The sequence below is a fragment of the Enoplosus armatus genome, chromosome 8 (genome assembly GCF_043641665.1).
Source record: "Enoplosus armatus isolate fEnoArm2 chromosome 8, fEnoArm2.hap1, whole genome shotgun sequence".
In the NCBI taxonomy this organism is placed as follows: domain Eukaryota; kingdom Metazoa; phylum Chordata; class Actinopteri; order Centrarchiformes; family Enoplosidae; genus Enoplosus; species Enoplosus armatus.
In genome coordinates, this window is record NC_092187.1 from 2,466,544 (window position 1) to 2,483,134 (window position 16,591).

Sequence of the window (16,591 nt, forward strand, 5' to 3'; positions counted from 1 at the left end):
TAACGGCGATATATACAGCAGCTTTCCCAAAAGTAAATGAATCATATAACTAAACTTGTTTCTAATGCACTTTTCTTCCCTTCATTGTATCGGTCCAGCACACAGTAGCTCTGTGCGGGTTGATATCTAACATTAAAACAGCCACAAGAAATGTTTTTGTTGCATTGGTGATTTTGGGGGAATATTTATCATCCAGCGAATGAAGCAAGTGAACCTGAACGTCTCAATGTCGTATCAACGTGTAATTGTCAGATTTCAGAGCTCGGGAGGAAGACCCTGAAGGCAACAAAAGTTCAGTCTACGGACTTGAGACATCTGCTATGGAGGAAAATAAGCACAGTGCGGACACCAATTTTGCTCCAGGTACCACTTAAAAGTTTGTATTACTTCCCCCAGCGCAGTAGTAACGTCACTTAACAATTAATTAATTAATTAAGTAATTAAATTGACGACGTTCTGAAAAGTTGCGACCGAACCGTTAGCTAGTTAACCTGCTGGAAGCCGCACAGCCACTATCAGCCAGCTGTTCGGACCAGCTAGCGCTAAGTGTTGTATGTTGTTGAAATACACAAGTTTGAGTCACACTGGCTTTGTTATTAAGTTATTAAGTTGTAGCTAAAGGGGACGTTGAACCATCATGAGGGTCACACACATTTCAGCGGCCTCTTGTGTGTTGAATTTAGGTCAGTTCACCAGAGACATGGCGAGAAGCACAAAGTTAGACTCCATAGTTAACCTAGTTTCGCTGTTTGCGAGAGTGGAGCGAAACGTCACACTGAACTCCACTCACCATTTCTCACAGGTCACATGGGCAGGTAACAAATCTTGTGCAATGTGACATAAGACCTCATATCAATCACTGGGGTCCTCTGGGGGTAAATTCGGCGTGTAGGTGATCCACCAAACAGCCTTTGAAATAGTCCGTATAACCCCCCCCCGAAGTCGTTACTATGTGGTAATATGTCACTTGTATTTGTTTTATTCTATGATGTGTCTGAGTCAAACTGCTACCTTACGGTAGTTAATGATTAAGCTTTGTCACCTTAGACCCGGGGGGTGCAGGAGCAACACAGGAGGCCCCAAGTGACCAAAGCCCAGCGGAAATCCTCAGCAGACAGCTGACTGAACAGGGCCGGTTTGCTTATGCCGCGCTGTGTGGTGTGTCTCTGGGCCAGCTGTTCACTGGACCCGAAAACAGGTAACAGAGCCATGAAGGAGAATGTCACCATGACATTCTGCGTCATTCCACCTGAAGTGTTTTTTTCAGCGGATAAGTGGCTGATGATCGACCAAGGTGTGAGTATTTGGTCAGTGGGATGACCTATCGCAGCTACAGTCAACAAACGCACCATACGGAGGGGATGCTGGCCCTGAATGCACCTTTGATTTGATTAGGTTTTCGTTACATATGGCTTCTAGATAAATTGACCTATATGGCTCCCCATAATGGCAAAATCAAATTTGGACTTGCACATGCAGTGCGTGCATGTGGTCATCCGCCATGGGTCAAATTTAAGTGGGCATGAGTGGGATCCTTACAGGCTTTAAGAAGTCTCGGACACCACTTTCTTCTTTCACTTTTGGATTAACAGCTTTTTAACTGAACTGAATAATAATGCTTTCACTGAACGGTCGTTTGACTTGAGGGGATGAGCAGCTGTGTTGTCTCTCAGTGTGTTCAGGGAGCAGTACCTGCGGGGCTTGGTCCGCTGGCTGGACCTGGATGAGTCGGTGATGCCGGTTATGGGGGCTTTCCTGTCAGGCCTGGGCTTCGAGGGCTCCGACACCTTCCTCTCCACCTTACAGGCCGAACCACTGCTGGCTGCTGGGGCCACCCCCATCGTACAGGTCTTTGTCACTGCATTTCCAACGCGCACCCTGTGGAAAATTGGATTGTTGCAACAGCAAAGAAAACGCAGAATACAAAGATGATAGCAAATGGGTTGTTGCACTGTAATTTAACGCAATAGAAAAACATATTAAGTACAAATTTGTAATTGAAATAACTACAGAAGTGAGCATTGAGTGTGCATGCGCCGACTGTGCATGCAGCCTGTTACAGTCGCTCCTGTTTGTTTTCTTATGTTTCTGACTTTTATCCTTTATTCCTTTATCTTAATTTAGTACTGAGTCAAAGATATATGCAATGTATTGATTATAAATATCTACATAGAATGCGTATCATAATCAACTCAGTCATACATGATTTCATTTTATTAAATATTATTATTATTATTATTATTAAGTGTTATTGAATAAAAAGTATATTTTGTGTAAACAACTGATCATGCTAACATAACAATTCATCTTTTTTGTTGTTGAACAGCAATTCAATCGTTTTGTACTAAATTTGTGTCTGTATTTCTACAAACACACCAGTTATAACCAGCTTTCACTTTTCATGACAGGATCTGGTGTCTTTTTCTGTCAAAGACGGTAAGAATCCTTCGATGAATAAACGCCCGTCGACTTTTAAGTCGGCGTAAATTCATATAAGCCTGTTACTTCATAACGTCCGTGATTCCGTCCCGCACTCAGGCCGGTATGATGCCAGAGCGAGGGTTCTCGTCCGTCACGTCAGCTGTCTGCTACGAGTCTTCCCACAGCGGCTGGAGGAGTTCGAGGAGACGCTGGGAGAGAGGCTGAGGGAAGGAGGAGAGGAGAGCGAGTAAGTTATGGCTGATAGTAGGATGGAAGGATGGATGATAGATGAATCTGACTGAGCCTTTTACACTACTGATAATAGAAAAGTTCATTTAGTTGCAAGAGGTGTTAAAAAACCTTCAACCTCAGTCAATTAAAAAAAAACTAAATGACAATATGTTCAGTCTTTTCTTATTTGCCAAATCTTGTGTGTGTCACACTGTTTAAACAACACAGACACTGTGCATGGCACTCACACACTTGTATCCAAAATGATAGCGTGAAGATAGTTGTGTGGCATAAACAAGCAGCGTCTTGTTTTCAAGATGCCATCTTAAATGCAAAAGTCATCCGGCATTTTTATTTTTAGAGCCAATCGGTATTTCAAGCAACACGGGTGATCTGTCTGACTCTGCTTCTGTTAGGGAGGAGTCCTCCCGGCGGCTGAGGAGAGAAAGGGGGCGAAAGTTACGACGCTACCTCCTGATTGGACTAGCCACCGTGGGCGGAGGAACTGTGATCGGTGATTATTCCTGCCTCAACTGCTTTTGAAAACCTGAAATTGACATTTGAAGCATCTAGTACCTTATGTGGACACGTAGACTTCAGTTGATAAGCAAATCAACTGATTATTCTTCTTTAGACTTGACTTTTCCCTAAAAGCCTTCACCTTACAGATATCGGCACTGACCTGCTTTGTTCTGCACTCTTGCGCCTTTGCCAGGTGTGACAGGTGGGCTGGCAGCCCCACTGGTGGCAGCAGGGGCCGGTGCTGTGCTCGGGGCTGGAGGGGCTGCTGCTCTGGGCTCAGCCACTGGCATCGCAATCATGGCCTCCCTGTTTGGAGCAGCGGGAGCTGGATTGACTGGTGAGAGCGTTGGACGACACATGATTGTGTGCAGAAAGAAGTTATCGTCTTTGGTATTTTGACTCAATATGCAATAAACACACGTGTTTTTGTGGTGTTCCCTAGTTGTGATATCGATAGCTTTTCTCATCCTCTACTTGATTTTTCATTTCCATACGTTGGCTCTCCAGGCTATAAGATGAATAAGTGTGTTGGGGCGATAGAGGAATTTGAATTCCTGCCACTCAACTCCGGGAAGCATCTTCACCTGACCATTGCCGTGACAGGTTGGCTCTGCAGTGGTAAATACAGTAAGTATGGCTTATACTGTCTCACTACAACCACTCACAGTTTCTACTGATGAGGTGTGGGCGATATGGATAAATCCCCTGGCATGGTATGTGTCATTTTATATTGCAGTATCAATATACATCATGGTATAGTACATTTTCTGTAAAAATGAATTGAGAAAATGTTCATGGATAAAATAACCAGATAGGACTGCTGGTCTGTTTATGTCACAATCTTTTGCATTCAGAGGTGTTAGATATCATGGCTGAACATAACCATACAACTACACTGGACATGTGATATCTTCCAATAGCTGTCTTTACCGTGACAGTTAAGCCTGCATAGTTCAGTTTAGAGAGCACTGAATATATTACAATCCTGTTCAGTTTTTTTTTTTTTTTTTTTTACCAGTTTTGAGAGGAGGGTCAGTGCCAGGGCCATCGTATCCGTGCACGAGGGAAAAAAAAAACATAGATAAATAAACATAGCCATCTTAACACATTTGCTGTGATCTTTTTTTTTTTTAAATGCTTTCTCTGCGTGTTCTTGTCAGGTTCAGTGTTAGGTTTTGGGGCTCAGCTAGGTCCATTACACGAAACAGAAACCAGAAGAAGAAATTGAGGTGGGATTGCCGGCTGCTGAAAAGCTGACGCTGACCTGAGCGAAACTGCATTGCTGGGTTAACTTTGGATGAAGGAGCAGCTGAAGGAGTATGAAGAATTGGAATAGCAGGAAAGGCATAAAGAGGAGCAAGCTTTAGCGTAAGCAATGAAAGGTGTTGAAGTGAGAGTTATAGTGTAAGGACTTGAATGAGCGTGTAGAAGGAGTTCAATTCAATTCAGTTTTATTTATATAGCGCCAAATGTCATCTCATGACACTTTACATATAGAGCAGGCCTAGACCGTACTCTTTATAATGTTATTAGTTGAGGTGTCATTTAAGTGTCTTAGTTGGAATAAGGGTAAACTATCAGCGGAGGTCTAAAAAAAAAAAAGTCTTTGAGATCAGTGCTCATGTAGCTGCTGTTACCTTTTTGGCTTTTAGTTTGAAAATCCAGTCTACTCCGGTGCCCCCCAGTAAGCCGGGTTACCCTCTGATGGCTTTTATTTGGAAAACCTGTGGAAGATGTGGAAGATACAAACTAAATATAACAATATAATAATAATAATAATAATAATAATAATAATACTTAGTAATTCCCATCATGTCCTCAATGAGCTGGACATTTTGCTGCTGGGAAACAGCAATCCCACAAATTGATGTGGTAACGCATAACACACAATAACATATAACACATAATGTTCTAAAGCTATACCAGTAGAGTGTCCACCTGAGATTATGCAAACAAGCCACTTGCATAAAACGATGCAGCTCTCTTCCCCCACGAAAAAAATACACTCAGTAACAAGCTCAGTACCCCCTTCTCTTACAGTGGCTAAAAAACACTTCACTTACAAGTGCTGCTTCGTCTCCTTGCATAAAAACACAACTGCTCTCTTCCAGGTTCGTTCCAGGCCCCGTGGTGCAGCCTGGGCGAGTGCGGGGAGCAGTACTGCCTGGTGTGGGAGTCACGTTTCCTCAGGGACCTGGGCTCGGCCATGGCCTCGCTGTTGGATGGGCTAGTCAGCATAGTGGCCCAGGAAGCGCTCAAGTACACAGTGCTCTCAGGTAGGAGGACGGTCCTGCAGGAAGCACTTGGTCCATTCAGTGCATCTGTGTTTAGAAACGGGAGTGTTTGTGCTTGCGTGTGATATGTGTGATATGGGAGGTAAAAAGTCAATGCCACTGTTAACGTAGACTATGTTATCTAGCCATTGTCCTTTTGTTGTATTGACCCTCGCTTGGCACCCTCTTTTCCACCATGGCGCTGTGGCCAGGCATCGTGGCGGCTCTGACGTGGCCCGCGTCTTTGCTGGCAGCAGCCAGCGTCATTGACAACCCCTGGTGTGTTTGTCTGAACCGCTCAGCTGAGGTGGGGAAACACCTGGCACAGGTTTTGAGAAGCAGACAGCAGGTATCGTATTTTGGGTCCACATTATTAACTGCGTTAGTTCCCCTTCGCTTTGATTGTACTCCTAGGATGTTAGAACAAAACTTTAAATGATCTGTTATATTTATTAACGTGAAGTGTTACAATGAGCTCAGAGAGAATAAGTTGCCTGTGGTCAGTAAACACTAGGAGGATGAAAGCTACTCAAGAATTGTGCATCTCTTCTTTCTCTCTCGTCTTTCTTTCTGTATTTGAAGGGAAAGCGGCCTGTCAGTCTCATAGGTTTCAGTCTTGGGGCCAGAGTTATCTATTACTGTCTACAGGAGCTTGCCAATGACCAAGGTATGAACAGCTTTCTGTGGATGAGCCATATTTTGATTATGCATTGGAATTGGATTCACGTCTCAATTTCCTACTGACTGTCTACCAAAACTCAGTTTGATTGTTATACCTTCTATAATCAAACCGTGATTGATCTAATTCAGTTTCTCATTTTTCCATATTTGTTTCACATTGTTCTGACAAACGAGTCCTGCGTTGTTGTGATTCTTCAGGTAGTGAGGGAGTAGTGGAGGATGTAGTCCTCTTGGGGGCCCCTGTGGACGGCTCTGAAAAGGCCTGGGAGAGGATGACCAAGGTAGTGGCTGGAAAAATCGTGAACGGCTACTGCAGGTAATCTAAAAGAGCTCTATCCTGCAAGTGAATGCTTGAGGTTGCTCTATAGCAGCCTTTATATAGAGTCATTGTATATTCAGGATCCAATGTTTTGACTGCAGTGGATTCTGAAACTACTGTCACGACGGCAGGGTTTGTGATAGAAGTAATAAAATAAATAAATGACTTTCCAAACTCTCCATCTCTCAGAGGGGACTGGCTCCTGGGGTTCTTGTACCGAAGTTCAGCTGCACAACTGTCTGTTGCTGGGCTACAGCCAATCAACGTCCAGGATCGCCGTATAATCAATGTGGATCTTTCCTCTGTGGTGAGTCAGAGCTTATATTTGAATTAGGCTCATTCAAGTTTCCTGCATGAATAGTTTTTCCAAGTACATGCGAGCTAAAGTTTGTTTAATGTCTCAAGGTTTTCGTCTTTCAAGAAAGGCCACGTGCAGCAGTCGCCTCAGATTGACGCTTCTCAAGCATAATAATGTGATTTGTTTTGCTACGTCAGAGTTTGTGAAATGATATAAGGGGTCGTTGACTGATTGATGAGAGGGGAGACGCAGCTGACACGATCCTGCATGACACTACTGACAACGTAAGCTGTACATTGTGTGCAGCTGCCATATTCATGTTGGTTATAAAGGGGCGTTATCAGCAGGCGCAGACCAAAACGCCTCTGGAAGCTCTGGCCAATCGCAGCAAACGTGGGACGTAGCAGTAGGCTGCTAGGCTAGGTAGCTAGTTCCAACATCCAATTCTTGTGGCCTCTCGTTCAACATAATACACAGACATTTGGCATGACATGATTTAGAAGCCAACACTTTGTACGTAGCGCGGACTACCGTCCAGGTCGTTTAATGCTGATGCGATGGCAGATTCAGAACGTTCCACATCAGCGGCAGCCATCTAGGTTGTTCCGAAAGTGGGGGGCAGATGTATCTGCCAGAGTAAATAAGCTAAACTTAAATAAACTTGCAGATGTTCCCAGTCAGTTATGTTTTGTCTCATTGACTTATTATTGACTGCTTACTGCGTCCCTCATTAAGTATTAATTGATATTTTTTGGGGCAACTTGGGGGCAGTAGAACAAGCTGTACATAGCTGCTAAATGCTTCACTTAGTTCATCAGCTCGTCTCTAACTGTCTCTGCCTGCCGTTTGGTAACAAGGTCAATGAGAGCGGTGTGATAGAACAAAACGGCAAAGTTGTGGCCCATAAAACCAAAACACTGAGCTGGAAGTAGCTGAGATGGAACTGCAGAGCCTGGCGATGATTCATTGTGGGATCATCGCTATGAACGACCCCGTTCACGTTACACACTGCGACCTATTGGAGAAAATGTGAATTAGTGCAGCTTTAAACGAAAACCAGGCTGGAGGTTTTTGAAAGAAATTGTTATTTTTAGTAATTAATACAAAAAAACGGTTTCTAATAACTGCAAATAAAACGTTATGAGATCAAATGTTTGCGATGCAATATTACGAAATACACAATTTAATTAGCACTTGAAAAGAGACAGTTGTATCGTTTTCGATAAAATTAAAAATAAGGCCCCTGCTGGTCTGTTTCAGTTCGCAGCAATGCCTCTCTGCCACCCCGTAAATCAACATGATTCCACAAGAAACTTAACACGTAGTACTTATCATGGCAAGTTGTTTTGCTGAACCAGGTAAAGCATCAGGTTTCACATTTCACTCAACTGAACATTTAGAAAAGAACAGTAAAAAGATACTTGACATGCCTGAAGCACCGCACACTGTATATGTAGTCATGTAACGGGAGGAAAATCTGCTATACAAAAAAGTTATTTCAATTCTACGCTGTCATTTACAAAGAAAGATGTGTCCTTTTTTTATTCAGAGACAGTAAAACCATGTTTCTGCCTCCCAGGTGAAAGGTCACTTGGACTACATGCGACAGATGGACACCATCTTGGTGGCAGTAGGACTTCCCACCAAAGAAGTCCCAGGAGCCTTCTTTGCTCTTCCTCAGCCTGGGACAATTACAAAGGCAGCCGTGGACGTCCCTGATCAAATCCCCAATGAGCAACAGGTGACTGAGACACAAAGCCAAGCCGAGGAGGCTGAGACCTGCACAGAAGACAGTGGAGACGTGAAACAGGTGGCAGGGACAGACGGGATGGACGACGGCTGGGATATCCCTGATATTTCAGACCTGCTGGACTCACTGAACGATACGGAATCGGAGCGTCAAATCGGAGTCAGGGACAACGTACCACTTCCCCCTGAGGAGAATGCCACGAGTGACGACACAGCGCCTGCTCCGACCGTGTGTGACGGTGCAGTGGGGGCTGACCCTGACAGCGAACGCGCATCATGGAGCTGGGATGATACACACTGGACCACAGAGCACACACACAAACAAAGGCGGCCAAACTTGTAAAGAGCATGTTACAGGACCAGCTGCTTCCCCTGTAAAATCTTGTCTTCTCAAGTTTTTTTTTTTTTTTTTTTTTCTCCCGCATCAAAGCTTTGTTGGAGAAAATATTCATTCCATTCTCAACACGCTGACATGCCAGAGATGGCTGATGAAGAGTCAGTGCCCCTGAATCAACTGCTTTGTTTAACCCCTAAATGGGGTTTTTACACGAATGTATTCATTTAATAACAATTTAGGATTTTGTAAATGAAGCTGATTTTTTTTTTTTTTTACAAACTGTAAATAGTGTCATAATTTATTCCCCCGAACACACTGTAAATATTACTTGTGTTGTTCAGGTTTTAGAGGATGCTACAAAATAGGTGACGTCTCCGTCCCTCGTGCGCTTCTCATATTCATCGGTTGGCTTGGTTGCTATGGATATTATCACAGTCATTTGATTTCCATAAGGCCAGCGGCTAATTCAGTGAGTGTGTCTTCTTCAAGGCCTTCCTTTTCTCTGTTCCACCCATACCAATGTGAAGGGCTGCGTGCTGTAGAGTTTACATAGAGTTGAGTTACATTGTAAAAAAAAAACAAAAAAACAACCCAAAACCCTTTCTTTTGGTAATGCGTCTGTAAGAGATTCTTACAACAGTATTTCATAATTGCAAAGAAACACACAATTCGAGATAGAACAGGGCTTATCGGAGCTTATTGAATTTGTGTCCATTGACATTTTTCTGTGACTATAAAGAATTCATTTTAAATGTGTCTTTTTCTTTTTTTTCTTTTTAAATTTCTCTTAGGCCTAAACCTCTGAACTCACGGTGAGTAAATAGTGAATTGTTATGAGTCTCAGTGTCTTGAATCACTTTTAAACCCTGACTGAACACACTAGCTGACTCCATTTCTGTCGCTGCTGTTCAATCCAGTGTGTCGACCTGATTGGGCAGAAGCAGAGGCAACTCGATGCCAGCGTGCTCGGCCTCCAGCAGGTTGACGGCATCGGTGGCGGTGGCAGGGGGGTGGGTGGGGTCGGAGGCCAGCGGGGAGGGGGGCTCGCTGGCGACGTTGGGCTCTCCTGAGTTGCGGAGGGAGAGGGAGAGCGCTGGTGAGGGTCTTCTGGTTGACCGGGAGGAACAGCAGGGCAAGAGCCTCCCCAGCGCTCGCTTGAAGTCCCTCATGAACAGCGGGTAGATGATGGGGTTCATTGTGCTGTTGCAGTAGCCCAGCCAGGTGATGGCGTCGAAGAGCGCGAGGGGGACGCACTCACACACTGCCTGAATGAAGACATGAAAGGTATTGCAGGCAGGAAGGCATCAGTTCATTTATGGTAAAAAATGGGGAAAAACAATTCATTAGAGAAATAAATGCAGAGAAATATAATCTTAAAGGCACCCTAAGGAGCCATGGTAGCGCTGTGGAGCGGTGGTTTTACACTGTTCTGCTGCTTCTGCTGAGAAAAATACATGTAAACAATGCAATCTGCTTTGCAAATGTTTTATGAGGAAGAAAATGCGTTCAACACGATTGTTTGACCTCGAGGATAAATATCTCGTGTAAATATCACAGAAAACTCCACAAGGCGCCTTTAATTTACAGTGTGAGAGAGAGTTAAATAGATTAAGAAAAGCAGATCGTCTATTTATCTATTAATGTAGTTATTTGGAGCTGGTTCATGTAGCTGGCATGGACTCTACAAGTTTGTGCAAACCCTGATCACGACCCACGTTAACCCAGCATGATCTGACAATGTTCCAAAGGGCGCCTTGTGATGACACAGAATGCTTGGCTTTCTTGAGTCTTCAAGTGCCCCCATAAATGTTCAATGGGGTTGAGGTCAGGTGTGACTGTGGAGGAAAGTCCATGACAGTCCGGACTCCTTGGTGTGTTTGGGGTCATTATCCTGCTGCAGCATGAATCCCTCTCCACAAAGGTGCAAACCAGAGGGTGGAGCTGCTTCCAACTCCCACAGTAGACTTGAATATTCCCGCCCCCATGTTTCACTGTTGGTTTGATACACTGCGGTATCACTCTCTCTCCTGTCCGTCACCTTACGTACGCCCCTTCTGTTGCTGCCATGAATCTCAAACTTGGATTCATCAGCGAATGGGTGTAAATAGTAAATGCTGATATTTCTTTGCCCACCCCAAGCCCAGCCTTGTCTCCCCTTCTGAGAAGTGGTGTAGAAACTGCTGAGACCACTACAAGACAGCCTTCTTTTTAAGCCTTTAGCAATAACCTAATATAATCTTTATCTGTTGCCCGATGTATTTGAAATAGCTGAGTCGTGTGATCATCAGAAAAAGAAGAAGACAGATTTTCTTTCTCACTTAATCACACAGGCTGCACACTCCCTCTTTTTCTTACGGAACATCTTCATTTTCCCTTAATGGAACGTGCAAATCCACTTGCACGTGAAAACGCTGATCTCGAACATAACCACTAGGCTCGGAGAAGGACAGTGAAGGAGGAGACAGCTGTTAGAGGAGAGCTTCCAATACTATCAAGATGAAGACAGGGAGGCGGTGGGAATGGGACGGGAAGGAGGGGTGCGTTTCACACGCCACATTGAGTGTGAAAAGGAAGGAGAGCGCAGACACAGTCAAGTCTCTGTGCTCGATGTTGTGCAGGGGAGAAGCGAGAGGGCACAGATGGGAAATCAAAATGACTGGATCATTGAAAGCTTGAAAAACAGGACAAGTGTCATTACCAATTTAGATTAAGCTGTTTTTTTGACATTCATTTACTCTCTACGGGGGGGGGGGTCATGGCTTCCAATGTTCGTTGGCTGAGTAATGAGCGCGAGTGCTCGTTCTAATCAAATGAAAATCAACAACTCAAAAAGAATACCAATTATAAATGGTGCTCTGCCGTGTTGTTTGCTGGCTTTTGGAATGAGTCAGCCCCACGAAGCTGAAATGCCAATCTATTTCCTTGTTGGGTAGCTTGGCAAGGCTGTGACGCCAAGGCTGGCCAATACAAAAATAGACCGGTATCCAAGTGTTTTTGTGTTTTTTTTTTTCCCTTTTCTTTCTTCTTTCTTTCTTTCTTTCGCATTTATTTCACACCGCTGTGGTGCACATGTACATTTGTGAGAAAAACTGAAAAAAAAAAAAACTCAAACAACCTCTGAGTCACTGAGATACATAGAAGAGGAGAGCTGCTTCCAAAAGCAACCACAGACTAGATGGTATCAGATGGACGCTAATATGTCGTGTTAGCTGTATTTTGTGTATTTTTCATTGACTACATTTCTGTGGTGGAGTCAGCGCCCTGGTCCCTCTACTGACCTGTGCCATGTTGGTGATGAAGAAGGGTAGCCAAGCGCTGAAGAAGAGTCCCAGGAGGACTCCCAGCGTCAGGCTGGCCTTCAGTGCCCTCCGACCCTGCCTGTGAGCCAGGCGACGCTCACTGTTCACCGACGGCTGTGGGCAGGAGAGAACAATAGAAATATATAGAATATAAACGTAAAGTAGTTCCATCTTTTGAACGTCCCTTAAACGTCATCGACGGGCGAGCCAGTCGTTACGAATTTAACCGACTTTAATATTTATTTCAGTGGAGGTCATGAAATTCCCAAAGATACCAAATATGTCAGATTTAATTTGGGGGGACTAGTTCCATTGGATAGAATAGTGCAGCCATAAAAAAGTTTGAACTCTCCACTTAAAACACTATGTTTTAAGGGTTTGTAAATTATTCGATTTTTCTTTGCTGAATTTTTTTAGAATTCATATAGAACGGACTGTTCTGGTGTGTGTGTGTGTGTGTGTGTGTGTGAGAGTGTGTGTGAGTGTGAGAGTGTGTGTGGTTTTACTGCAGGAAAATGTGACAGACTACGTGGCTGTGATCCTTGCAAACGGGGGTAACACATCTGACGCACTGGCTGTACTCTTCTCTCAGGCAGGTTTCACGCCTCCCTTTCACTGAGTCTCTGCTGGGTTTTTATTATTTTTTACTTTTTTTATCCATTCGTGGGTTAAAATGGCTGAAGAGCGAAAACGTTCCTCAGCTCTACATCGTATACTAGCTGCCTCCCGTTATTTGTCTGTCTTCTGTTTTTTTTTTATTTGACAGCCTGATAACGATGAACCAAGTTTAAAATACACCAAAAGTAAAAGAATGTCTGTCTCCCTGTCCTTGCAGGCAGCCAGTAAACCACACGAGCACGCATTTGTGCAGCATTCCTCTCATTGGTTTATATCCTTGCACTCGTGCCGGAGGAAGTATTCAGATACTGATGTTTCTGGATTAATACTACTGCTGCATTAATGTGTATGTTCATCTCACTGCTCTAGATGTTTATGGTTGAGCTAATAATTACTATAATAAATATAATTCCTGTTTTCAGCTTTGTGATAATGCACTTTCCAGCTAATCCCAGGCTGTTGTTATTCTTAATAGTTTATTTAGCTTATGAAGTATGAGAATTTTCTCAACTCACAAAGGAACACTTAATCCTTCGGTTTATCAGAAAAAAAATCAAATACAACATCACCAAATTTGGAGATACATGTTTTTTACTTGAAAAAAATGTATTCTGCAAACAAACCAGTAAGTATAAGCTGTCAAGACAAATGTAGTGGAGTAAAAAGTAAAATATTTTAGACGTATAAAGTAGCGTAAAATGGAAATACTCAAGTAAAGTACAAGTACCTCAAATTTGTACATGTACAAATTGTAGTAAATGTAACTTGGTTACGTACTACCGCTGCTCTCCATAGGCTCATGTTCAGTGACGTCCACATTCATTTCAGCATCAGTCTTTAACATCTCCACTTCTTTGTTATTCAATATCCTCATTTAAAAAAGCTGTAAAAACTCCACGCTGGTCCTCTTCGTTGAGACAGGCCCATCCTGCTGCAGAGCCCCAACAGTACACTTTCACACCTGCACGATTGAATGGTGCATGCACTTGATCTCCAAATTTCCTATGAGGTTTTTGGTGGACAAAAATGTCTCAGTCATACTTTCAGATATACTTCCAAACTAGGCAAAAAAAAAAGAGGTACTTTTGCGATAGAGAACAGCAGGACAGTCAAGTGGGTCTAAACTCAGAACTAAAAGTAAAACAGTAAAAAGAATTTAAAGCACACGGTGGCCTATAATAATAAAAAATAACATCTCCAGGTTTATAATTGCTGCACTACTATTAAACTTAGGAGTGGATTTCAACAGTATAAATGGCATTTTTAGGGATTGAGATGCAGGTGTGAAAAGTATTATGTAAAACCTTAAAAATGTCAAGGATACGACAAGCTTGCTGTAATTTGGTTAATATCTTTGCGCTGCTTTCACCACTCAGAATCAACCTTTTCAACTCCTACTCTCATTGCAGTCTGCTCTACTGAAAGGCCAGTCGATTATTTTAGCGCCGCTGCTTCATTTTAGGCATTTCGGTCTGGATTTCACATAGAAATTGTTTTTAATAATAATTATGTCTTGGTCTGAGAGCCCTAAAGTTCCTTACCGGTACATTTTGTGACACAGGAGGCTCCTGGTGAGTGCAGTCGTCTCCGTCCTGCTGAGCTTGCCCTGCTACAACCCCGGGTGAAGGAGGTCTGGAAGGCTCCCCGAGAGAGGGATGTGGGTGCGGCGGGTGGCTCAGCGCTGCGACCCTCTTCGCCTGCCTCCGTGCTGCCAGAAGGATCCGACAGTAGGTGAAACAAATGGCGCTGGAGGGCAAAAAGAACGTGAGTACAGACGCCACCAGGGCAAAGGGCAGGGTGACCCGCAGGCGGCACTGGAAGGAAAGGCCTCCTGATGGTGACAGCTGGAAGTAGGATGCTGGGTACAGTGTGTCAGAGTAAGAGCTGCTGTTGCTACCGCTGACCCCGGGAACCGCTGAGTGTCCACTCCCGTGGCCTAAGCTGTGCCATTTCATCTCAATGGGCAGGAAGGAGGCCAACGCCGCCAACCCCCAAGCTGCTCCTACAAGGAGCAACGCCCGAGGTGGGGTCATCCTCTGCTTGTAGCGCAGCGGTGAGATGATGAAGAGGTAGCGGTCCAGGCTGATCACACACAGGTTGAGGATGGACGCGCTGCAGCACATGACGTCAAAGCAAAGCCAAATCGGGCAAAAGGCGGGCCACAGCACCCAGGCCCCACACAGCACGTTGAGCATGGCTGGGGGCATGACCACCAGGGCCACCATTAGGTCAGACAGGAACAGAGACACCAGGAAGCAGTTCGAGGTGCAACGCAAGGAGCGATGGGCAAACACCAAAGCAATAAGCAGCATGTTGCCACAGACTGTCATGAGGATGATGACAGTCAGCATGAAGGCCAACAACCACGGGCCGCTGCCAGTGATGTTCCAAGCGCTGGTGGTGGCGGCGGAGCTGCTGTTGTAGCTTCCTACGGAACCAGACAAGTGGGAGTCAGCCATGGTGCTGGTTGGCAACAACCGACGAACCGGCTCCTGAAGGTCCCTCTTCAGGCGCGACTAAATGTTCTAGACTTTAACCAGCCGAAGCTCTCACTTTAGGGACACTGTTGGATAAAAAGAAGCCACTGAGGTCTTGTGTTGGGAAGCCATCCAACCCTCTCCCTGTCCAGGCTAACCGGACCGTTCTCCATGGGTAAATATCTCCACCTCCCTTTGGCAGGAATACATCCAGGTGTCCAGTGGGCTTACGTCCACTGCCACCAGTACAGTGATCAAAATCACCAACACACAGTTTCACTCATCTCTCCATCCTGGCCAGCACGTCCCTGCCTCATCCACGGCTAAGAGCCAGAATGAGCCATTCGATGGCTGACAGAGGGTTTCGAAGCAGCATGTCACAATGATGACAGTCACTGGTAGGAGGGCACACAGGGAGACGAGCTCGACTAGGCTCTGCTGAAGATAAAGACAACAAGGACCAATTCTCAGAATCGCACCTCACCTCACAGAAGAGGAATTGCACAGCTTCCGAAAGTCCTTAGAGCTGGAGCTCCGCCGCCTTTCACGCATCTCTTTCATTCTGGGAAACAGCGTAGGGGAGCAGAGACCAACACAAAACTGTGCGGCAGTCATTTGTAAGCCAGGCTCTGTCCATAAGTGCTCTACAGGTACCTGGGTCCTTGTAACGCTGCCTTTATATCCCTCGCTCCCGTTAATCCCTGTGTCGGCCACTCCAGCGCGCCTCCCAGCCGGAGCGCACAGCTTCTGAGAAGGAGCGTGTCAAAGCATTGAGCTGTTAATGCATAACCATGCACAATCACAGCCAAGAAATGCTAATTCTACACCATGGTGTGGGTGGTCTTTTTTTTCCATGTTTGGTCATGGTGTTTTCAAACTACTGAGGCTGTTATAGCTTTTTTTTTTTTGTTGTAAGGCATTATAAAGATTTGATGCAACTGCTTTTTCTTCAAAGTAAGGTCTATTTGAAAAAGGGTACAAAGGATGTGTACAATTTATAGACATGGAGAGGGTCATCTTTCCTGTTTTTTCTTTTCCTTTTTTGAGAGCACGGTCCAATCTGTCAATCAAAATAACTCGTTTCACGTTTTACTGGTTTAAAAGACTGAACCACGCTGGATGTAATTCAGCTTTTGTGCTCTACAGCATTTGAAATGTTCTCGTATCCTCCCCAATTCAATAACCTTGTCCCAGATTTGTTTGGAATTTGTTTAATCCTTTTTTGGCCTAATGATACAGATACAGGGGTATTTCACCTCAAGCTCGCTTTTACTCCGTACACCTCAAGTGACTTCTGAAGAAGCGATTGGCTGCACCAGTCATGATGCACCAGAGTGAAAGGCGTGAATGTTTATGCAATCAATTA

The 16,591-nt window shown here is 44.5% G+C and overlaps 2 protein-coding genes across 2 annotated transcripts; one reads left to right on the forward strand and one right to left on the reverse strand.

Moving 5' to 3' along the window:
* The first annotated feature begins 320 nt into the window (after positions 1–320).
* On the forward strand, positions 321–9,577 carry tmco4 (transmembrane and coiled-coil domains 4). Its single transcript, XM_070910551.1, has 14 exons — positions 321–363; positions 1,048–1,198; positions 1,674–1,848; positions 2,409–2,436; positions 2,539–2,668; positions 3,069–3,166; positions 3,368–3,511; positions 3,682–3,801; positions 5,286–5,450; positions 5,660–5,796; positions 6,030–6,114; positions 6,327–6,444; positions 6,637–6,754; positions 8,325–9,577. Exons 1-14 carry the CDS (start codon positions 321–323, stop codon positions 8,835–8,837), a joined length of 2,025 nt encoding a protein of 674 aa, XP_070766652.1. The 3' UTR covers positions 8,838–9,577.
* A 162-nt stretch (positions 9,578–9,739) lies between these two features.
* Positions 9,740–15,207, reverse strand: htr6 (5-hydroxytryptamine (serotonin) receptor 6). Its single transcript, XM_070911156.1, has 3 exons — positions 14,290–15,207; positions 12,110–12,244; positions 9,740–10,096 (listed from the first exon to the last, which is right to left on the reverse strand). Exons 1-3 carry the CDS (start codon positions 15,205–15,207, stop codon positions 9,740–9,742), a joined length of 1,410 nt encoding a protein of 469 aa, XP_070767257.1.
* Between the last annotated feature and the right edge of the window lie 1,384 nt (positions 15,208–16,591).

Coding starts and splice junctions, on each gene's coding strand:
- htr6 (XM_070911156.1), bottom strand. CDS start 15,207: ATGGCTGACTCCCACTTGTCTGGTTCCGTAGGAAGCTACAACAGCAGC. Junction 12,245..14,289: donor CTGTGTCACAAAATGTACCG/GTAAGGAACTTT, acceptor TCCTGCCCACAG/CCGTCGGTGAACAGTGAGCG. Junction 10,097..12,109: donor TCATCACCAACATGGCACAG/GTCAGTAGAGGG, acceptor GTCTTCATTCAG/GCAGTGTGTGAGTGCGTCCC.
- tmco4 (XM_070910551.1), top strand. CDS start 321: ATGGAGGAAAATAAGCACAGTGCGGACACCAATTTTGCTCCAG. Junction 3,167..3,367: donor GGGCGGAGGAACTGTGATCG/GTGATTATTCCT, acceptor CGCCTTTGCCAG/GTGTGACAGGTGGGCTGGCA. Junction 6,115..6,326: donor GGAGCTTGCCAATGACCAAG/GTATGAACAGCT, acceptor GTGATTCTTCAG/GTAGTGAGGGAGTAGTGGAG.